Here is a 9104-nt window from a genome sequence, read left to right as displayed (position 1 = left end):
TATTGTATAAAATTTAAACTTGTTAAGATATTTTTTTAAAATCGAAATCACTTATTTAATTTTTCATGATTGTGATTTTGTTAATTTAAAAGCATTTGTCTAATGGTTTTTCAATCAAAATTAGAAATCAATTTTTTTTATTTGTAATAATTCTCACAAAAAAAAAACCATTTCCAAAGGATAATTTTGAGTTGCAAAGATACTCTTTTTCATTTAAGATTAACTTTTGAGAACTATTTCAACAATTTTCTAAAATAATTTTACAGTTCTACTTTAAAAAAAAAAATTATATTAACCTAAAATACTTCTTAATAGACTAACTAAATTATCAATGTAAATTTTAATATACTTTCCAAAATTGTGGTGAATATCACTTGTTTATCTTTTTTAATAACAACAATAAAACAAAATGTTGAGTATATCCTTTTTTTTTTTAACTTCTCAGAATTTTATTAAAATTGTTACAAATGTTCACTTAAAATAATAATTTATTCAATTTATCCTGATTATGAAAAAAATATGGATGCTCACTATTTGTTTTAATTCAAAGATAATCCTTTTTTTTTTGTTATTTTGTTAGTAACAGTTTAACTGCGGAATGAGCTGATGAGCTCTATCATAAGAAATATTATCATATCATAAGAAATATTATTATATCATAAGAATTGCTTAAATTTTGACTAATTTCATTATTGAATAAGGGAAGCAACTATTAAAATAAATTTAGGATGTTCTTATAGTGGTACAATTTTCAATATTTATTAATATATAATATTTTAAAGAACATATATCTCTTTAGTACTAAAGTAGAATTGTTTTAATCTGATATGTAGACAGTTAAACACCAAGTTCTTTGTACATTTTCGTTACAATTCAGCTATTTGAACAAATAAAATGTAATAATATTGTAAATCATGTAATTTTTTGAGATGTCATGCTCTCAATAAATTGTATGAAAATTTATATAAATCCAAGTTTTAATTGTGTTATATATTTTTATTCGAAAACATGTTTATTAAGCTAATTATTGATTTGTGTATTAGGACTTTTACATGATGCTTTCTATCATAGCAAAAACATAGCCATCAAAAAGTGGAAGGATTTGCTTATCATCTGTCAGTTCTTCATACACAATTCTTGTTTCAAATTCGTTGCAGTATCTTTTAAAGTAATATNATTGTTCCAAAATTTCTTGATTGTGATTTTGTTAATTTAAAAGCATTTATCTAATGGTTTTTCATTAAAAATTAGAAGTCAAATTTTTTTTGTTTGTAATAATTCTCACAAAAAAGAAAGAAAAAAAAACATTTCCAAAGGATAATTTTGAATTGCAAAGATACTCTTTTTCATTTAAAATTAACTTTTGAAAACTATTTCTACAATTTTCTAAAATAATTTTACAGTTCTACTTTAAAAAAAAAAATTGTTTACCTAAAATTAGACTGATAAAATTATTAGTGTAAATTTTAATGTACTTTCCAAAATTGTGGTGAATATCACTTGTTTATCTTTTTTAATAACAACATCAAAACAAAATGGTGAGAATATCCTTTTATTTTTAAACTTCCCAGAATTTTATTAAAATTGTTACTAATGTTCATTTAAAATAATAATTTATTCAATTTTATCCTGATTATGAAAAAAATATGAATACGCTCACTATTTGTTTTAATCCAATTTGTTCCTAAGATAATCCTTTTTTTTTGTTATTTTGTTAGTAACACTTTAACTGCAGAATGAACTGTTTTTTTCTTCCAATATCACTTATTACATATCTCTATTTATCATAAGAAATATTATCATATCATAAGAAATATTACTATATCATAAGAATTGCTTAAATTTTGACTAATTTCATTATTGAATAAGGGAAGCAACTATTAAAATAAATTTAGGATGTTCTTATAGTGGTACAATTTTCAATATTTATTAATATATATTATTTTAAAGAACATATATCTCTTTAGTACTTAAGTAGTATTGCTTAAATCTGATATGTAGACAATTAAACACCAAGTTTTCTGTACATTTTCGTTATAGTTCAGCTATTTTAACAAATAAAATGTAATAATATTGTAAATCATGTAATTTTTTGAGATGTCATGCTCTCAATAAATTGTATGAAAATTTATATCAATCCAAGTTTTAATTGTGTTATATATTTTTATTCGAAAACATGTTTATTAAGCTAATTATTGATTTGTGTATTAGGTCTTTTACATGATGCTTTCTATCATAGCAAAAACATAGCCATCAAAAAGTGGAAGGATTTGCTTATCATCTGTCAGTTCTTCATACACAATTCTTGTTTCAAATTCGTTGCAGTATCTTTTAAAGTAATATCTGCAAATATAAAAACAAATATATATTGTTAAAAAAAATAAAAATCTAAAAGAGAGGTAGCAAGTTTAAGCAGCATTTTCTTAACATGTTTTTTCCCCAAAAAGATTAGGATATACTTTGCGCAAAGGAAGCGAAAAGCAATTAAAATAGAAAAAAGTATTAAAGTATTATATAAGTACTAAAGTATAGAATTTGACATACTATAATTTTGGTTCTCTGAACAAGAACCTCCCACAATGTCTAAATACCCAAAACTTTTCTTACAGTTTACTTCCACCCCCCAGATTGTTTATATATTATGAGTATAAACATTTAGTGATATATCAGCTACTGGCGAATCATTCACAGGAGAATATTATGTATAAAAAAGAACTTTGTGACAAGGTGCATTTTTTTAACTTTAATGTGCAGGAAAATATTAGAACAACATAGTTATTAATTTAGTAATAGCACATGTGTATTAGTTTTCGCAGAAAGAGATCAAACTTAATATGTATGTTAATTGTTTTACCTAGAAAGATTTAAATTTTGTTATTTTTTGTTATGTGATAATTCGTATCATTAATTATAATTAATATAATTTGTTATTATTAACTGTTTATTGATATTCATTTTAATAATTGCTGTGACACATTTGTTAGATTAAATAAATAAAGTTACACAATGATTTGGTAATTTAGTAATGGTCTCCTCCAGACAGGAAAAGGATTCTGCTTTCTCCATCTTAACCTATGAGGAAATATATGTTTGGAATTTCCTTATTTATTCAGTAACTAATCAATATTTTTGAATAAAATCTGTTTTATTTTATTCATGCCATTATATGCCCTCTCAAACTTAACCCGGATTTACCCTTATGACTGGATTAAAAATTTTGGGATAGTAACTATTTTTAAAACTTCTTTAAAGTTTTTCATAGTTCAAGTTTTGGAAATTGTTACCACATTTAAAATTTTTTAACCAAGATTTTTGATGAATAAAATAAAAATCATTCAAAAATATGAATTAGTTACTTTATAAATAAGGAAATTTCGGGCAGATAATTTTCTTAGTTATCATGGAGTAAACAAAATCCTTTTGTTTGTGAGAAGAGACCCTTAGAACCTAACAATCTATTTTAAAATTTATATATTTTTATGATAAATTTTTCAAAATTATCTTCACGGTTGTTTAGTGCTGTATAGGAGCATAACTCAATAGAAAATATATTAATTTCTCCTATCACACCATCTTGGATTCCTGTGGTTTTTTTCCCCATGAAAGTATTAGTAGTTAACTATCTTTAAATAGCAAATTGTTTTATGAAGCAGAGAAAATAATAAAATCAGTCTATTGAATTGTGAACAATATTTTAGTTTTGTTTAAATTTTTTCTCAACTATTCAATAAAAAAATATTTTTGAATTTAGTGCTTCTGTCTGATAGAGTTTATAAAAAAATAATTTAAAGATGTAGTTCCTTAATATGCCTTTAGATTTTTTACATCATGGCAAAATTTTTTTTTAACAAACATTTAAAACTGAAAGGAAAGTATTTTTTTTAATCTTTTCTTAAGTATTAATCACACAACATTGTTCTAATTTTGAAAGAAAATGTAAATTTTTGAAATCGTGTGTTTAATTTAAGCCATTCAGATGTTTTTATTCTCTTTTATTCTGCATATTTTATTAAATAATAATAAAATATTTATTAAAATGTTAATATAATAAATATAATTATTAGTGTATTGATAAAAACTGAATTGGGGTGAATAAAAATTAATTTAATTTTCTAGCTTTTCCTCATAACAGGCTAACAACTGATTCATCTAAAATGAAGTTAAATTTAGATTATTTACATGTGTTATTTACATTAGATTATTTACATATAAAACTTAAATAAAGATTAAGAAAATAGATTAAAGATATGGAACCACATTCCATCTCACAAAGTACTGGTACTAAAAGTCCCGCACGAATACATCGTGCCGGTACGTTCCATTTTCCATGGCACCCATGAGATGGTTCTAAATCATTCTATAGATAGTGATTCAGAATAATTGTTCCAAAATTAATATGTTTTTCAATAACATGTTAACACGTACGAATCATAAAGGAATATATGATCACAAACGCAATACAGGACTAGAAAACCAGAGACTGACAAATTTGAGACAAATAATGATAAGTGTGTGAAATATTTTTTTTTTTGTTTACTGTTGTGTGATATTTTTTAACAGGTCTTTGATATTTTTGTATCGTTGATTTCAAATCTGCTGTTTCTCTCTCCAATCTACAATTTTTTTTAACATGATACTTTTAGTCTTTTTGTTGAAATGTTCAAAGTTCGAAACTATATATAACAAAAGTGCTGCGACAAATTTTTAGGGGAGCTATGGCACATCTTTAGGATTAAAATTGCATAGGAACCCATGCCCGTAAGCAATTTTCTAACCCAGCGGCTTTCTCTCTTGTTTGGTATTTTCTTATATGATAAGAAAAAAAATTTAATTCTTGGTTTTGTTGAAACTTAATTGTAAATGCCGTGTCCGGCTAGGGTTGTTCCCTATTATAGCCTGTTCAGAAACACACGAAACAGTTCATAATGGGGGAAGCGCCTCTAGCCGAGTACGACGACGTTTCTGGGCATGGGTTCCTATGCATTTTTAATTCTGATAATGAACCCTAATTTCTTTGAATTTTGTCGAAATATTTGAGCGACATCCTATTATATATAGCCCCTAGTTTTTAAACTTGTACATTTTTACATAAAACAATAAAATTGCCATTTAAAAAAAAAGAAATCTGTAGTCTTAGGGGTAAAACTAATTTCAAAATTGAAAGCCTCCACACCGGAATGAGGCAAGATCAAGTATTTGTATGAATGCAACAAAAAATTGGTTACCCGGAATAATTTATTACACAAATACAAGTTTAAACTGCAATTTTATTAAAGAACGTTTCAAAGCAGGCGTTCGAAATTGCAGGTCGACGTTCCCTTGAATGCAATTTTGAATGTAAAATTTGCGGGCTTTGCGTTTGCTACCTTATATTCCTGTTTGCCTTATTCTTGACCAATAAGTCGATTTTTGAATATTAATTCTGAATCACCTTGCACTAATTTCTAATTTCAAACATTACATTTTTACAGCATGTATTACACAGTATTGTATAATATATATACCTACCTGAACACTCCTTTTCTGCATAAAATACTTTTAAATTGTCCTAACGTAATTCTTTTTCCTTTTACTTTCGTGCAGTAAGGCGCTATGTCTCCCCGAAAATAGTAGCCGACGCTTGTAAAATCGTCCTTTACTGTTTTGCTAAAAGTAACATGTTTTGTCTTGCTCTGTGATTTAAAAGATCTGTAAGAAAATATAAAGGTTTAGATTTTATAGAAATGATTATTGGTAAGCTTAGCTTGTTTAAATTTCGAAATTCGAATTTTTTTCACTTGTAATCTTAAAAATCCATTTTTTAAAAAATGTTTATTTTTTAAATTCTTTTAAAAAGGTCTACTATTTATTCACTGGGAACTTGAGCTATATTCACCGACTTATAATAGAGTAAAGTAAAGAGAGTTAGTGCACATTCCTAATGATAATAAAAAGAAACCTTAATATTAACATGTTGCTAAAATATCCATTCGTAATATTGAAATAAATTGTTTCCTGTTTGCATCTGATTTTTGGTTACAATCTCTTCTTGCAACTTTTTTGTCGCTGCTTTGATGTAATGCTTTGATTTAATATACCAGCTGTAATGAAACCAAGAAAATTCTTTTATGCTATTTACCCCATCAGGTTGATGTGAAAGTAGTACGAAATGTGAAAGTACATAAGTAGGTGAAAGTTCAATAAGTAGGTGATTATGATGTGAAAGTACATAAGTAGGGGAGAATGTAATTATAATAATAACTTCATTTAAATCGGGAGCAGTATAACAATTGCATTTAAATGGCATTATTGTGAAGTTACTGTGACTACATATTAGTGATTACTTCCACCTATGGATTAAAGAAGAACACGTATTTGTGATTCTTGATGTGTTGCCATACTTATCTGAACTCCTCTGTTGGCTGTCTTGAACATTGCCAAATCTCTCCTATGATAGGAACAATGTCATAAGTTGCAGACGTCTTAACTCTCTCATTCTGGTTATAGGAGTTATTGCACGGTCCCTAAATTCTACCATGATCACTTCTGGAAAGAACTGTTGATGTACGCGTCGCCGTTAGCCAATGTTCGTACCTTACGAAAAATCATTTTAATTCTAAATATTTTGTTTAAATACTCTGCTGTTGAACTGAAACTAAAGAAAATTCAGCCAAACGAATATTCAATCACTTATATTGTTGTTGCGTATGCCTGTTTAGGTAAAGGGGTGCGATTGTTTTTGCTTTCCAGTGGCACCATCTATGGCCAAGAATTCGACTTCTGCCACTTTGTACGTCACACCTGTTTATAGGGCGGACCCATTCATACATCCATTCATTCATCCACAGATCGTAATTTTGACCTGAATCAGAGAACGATCAATCTCCAATCCAGTACTCCCAGAGGTATTCATTTGTTATGGGAACATGGAGGACTTTGCGACTCGACGAGATTTAACCTTCATCAGTCACCATTTACTAAACGGGGAGTCTTCGGCCGGCGGTGTTCGAACACTCGGACATATCCGTTCAGTATATTGTATATGTAAAGAGCTATATATAAAGATATATATATATATAATAGATATATAGATAATAGATATATATATAAATAACATGCCTTTATAATAATTGCTTTATTTAACATCGAAATTTTTAAACGAATAAAACATGAAATAATGTTTTACAAAATATGAAAAGTATATGCATTTATATAAAATAGCATTAGAATTTTCATTAAGATTGCATTTCCCATTGACGTTTTTAATAGGAAATAAAATAACTAAATTCAACAATAGAGAAATAATCGCTGACAATAGAGAATAAACCCTTAATAATCGTTATCAATGTTTATAACAGATTAAGATTTTAGTTTGATTGGCTAAAGATTTTAAGGAGATTTATAGTAAAAAATACTATAGTGTTAATTTTAGAATGATCGAAATATACTCACTCCTTTGGTTGTTTAAGTAGAGCTCTTTTTGTTATTGTTGGTACATTGCATTGCTGTGTTTGCTTAATTGGTTGTCCAGAATCCTGAGTTCGGCTCTTTAAAGTTCGTTGCGATTCTATGATTTCAAAGTAAAATGCCTAAAATTAAAGTAATAAAATTAAATCATGATTAAAAGAAAACTCTCATTCTCGTACTTTAATAATCTTGCAATTTTTTTGTTTATACCAAATATCAAGAAAATGATATAAAAGTTTAGTTGACAGAATTTTCGAAGTTGATTAAAATTTTATAATAATAATGATAACAATATCAAACTGTGGAACATTCGCTATTAACTATTTGGCCTAGAATTAACATTATTTTTTTAAAAATATTTTAAGAGTTTTTATAAAAATGTTTTTAAAAATTATATTGATAAACGGCTAAAAAAGAAAATAAATGACTATTTCATTTTGGTAACTATTTTTTGTGAAAAGGAATATGTGTGTAAATTTTGCTTCATCCGCTTTTTTTTTTTCCAATTGCACGGCAGTGAGCCCTGATGGCTCAGGGAATAGAGCTTTCGCCTTCCAATGAGGTGAATCGGGTTCGAATCCCAGTCAATACGAATTCCGCATCCGGCTTGCATACAACACAGTGTTGACGTAAAGTATCCTCTATGGTAGACGGATCATGGGTAGAGTCCCCTTGCCGTCAGGCTAACCGTGGGAAGTTTTCGGGGTTTTCCTCTCCACGTAACGCAACTTGCTGGTTAGTCCATCAAAAAGACCTCCATGAAGGCAAATTTCTCACAATACTTGATTCAGGAGCTCCCTTGTCTTCTGAATTGGGTTTAAAATTACAAGGCTACGGAGTTGAACATTAGTAGCTGTAAACGCCAAAATTTGGGTCGGCTGTTCAACGATGGTTATAAAATATAAAATAAAATTGCACGGCAGTATTGGATTCAATTCAGATTTTATAACAGTTTATATTTTTAGATTGCTTGCTACCTCAAATATGTATATGAAGTGGAACAGTTTGCAGTACTCGTTGAAAATAAGTACAAAAGAATACACACAGAAAGTATTTATTAATTTTTCTAAATGAAAAAAGAATATAATTACTTTGAAATTTTCAAGATAAGGTCCTAGAGCTTCTCGAACTTCCTGGTCTCGTTTAATTTTGTTCAACTTTTGTATGAGCTCTGATGTAAACGGATACTTCATTTTTCACCCTGCTTGGAGTAAAAAGAAAAAATAATTTCAAATTATGCTTCTCAAATCAATAAAATCTAAATGTTTTCTTGTAATAAGATAGCAATAGCTACTTTTAATATATTAAAAAAATTATTTTTTTTAAATTTTTCAAAAACTTCAATTTTATGCTTTTTTTTTGCGCGCATAAACTCTTGAGTAGACACAAAAAAATTAATTTAATTTGTTTATTGTTATTAATGAAAAAAGTGAAATCAAAACAGAACTAATTCTAACCTTAGAAGAACATACCTAGCAAAAATTGTTTTATTTTATAATATGGGGAAGATTGGGGTTAAATCGGGTACCTCTATTTTAGCAAATTAGTTCTGATTTCTAGCGAACAAACTCTGAATTTCATCCTACTGCTCAAGAAGGATCTATCCTTTTGGCGTTGATTCATTCATGGGGTCTGTGTAGATAAGTTTGTTTTACTAT

At 27.5% G+C, this 9104-nt stretch overlaps 1 protein-coding gene across 2 annotated transcripts in view; it reads right to left on the bottom strand.

Annotated features, from left to right (window-relative positions):
* Positions 1–2143: 2143 nt before the first annotated feature.
* The window catches only part of LOC107450849 (axin-1), an 11563-nt gene continuing 4602 nt past the window's right edge, over positions 2144–9104 (bottom strand). The window contains exons 2-5 of one of the 2 annotated variants that reach the window (XM_043041766.2): positions 8538–8650; positions 7432–7568; positions 5509–5688; positions 2144–2343 (exon numbers count right to left, since the gene is read on the bottom strand). In XM_043041766.2, the coding sequence (XP_042897700.1) occupies positions 2217–2343; positions 5509–5688; positions 7432–7568; positions 8538–8639 (546 nt within the window). In that variant the 5' untranslated portion in view covers positions 8640–8650 and the 3' untranslated portion in view covers positions 2144–2216. The remainder of the gene's footprint in view (positions 2344–5508; positions 5689–7431; positions 7569–8537; positions 8651–9104) is intronic. The other variant, XM_016066761.3, reaches the window with a different exon arrangement.

The sequence above is a fragment of the Parasteatoda tepidariorum genome, chromosome 3, assembly GCF_043381705.1.
Source record: "Parasteatoda tepidariorum isolate YZ-2023 chromosome 3, CAS_Ptep_4.0, whole genome shotgun sequence".
NCBI lineage: Eukaryota > Metazoa > Arthropoda > Arachnida > Araneae > Theridiidae > Parasteatoda > Parasteatoda tepidariorum.
The sequence above is the reverse complement of the archived record's forward strand: the minus strand, read 5'-3'. Positions and strand labels throughout refer to the sequence as shown.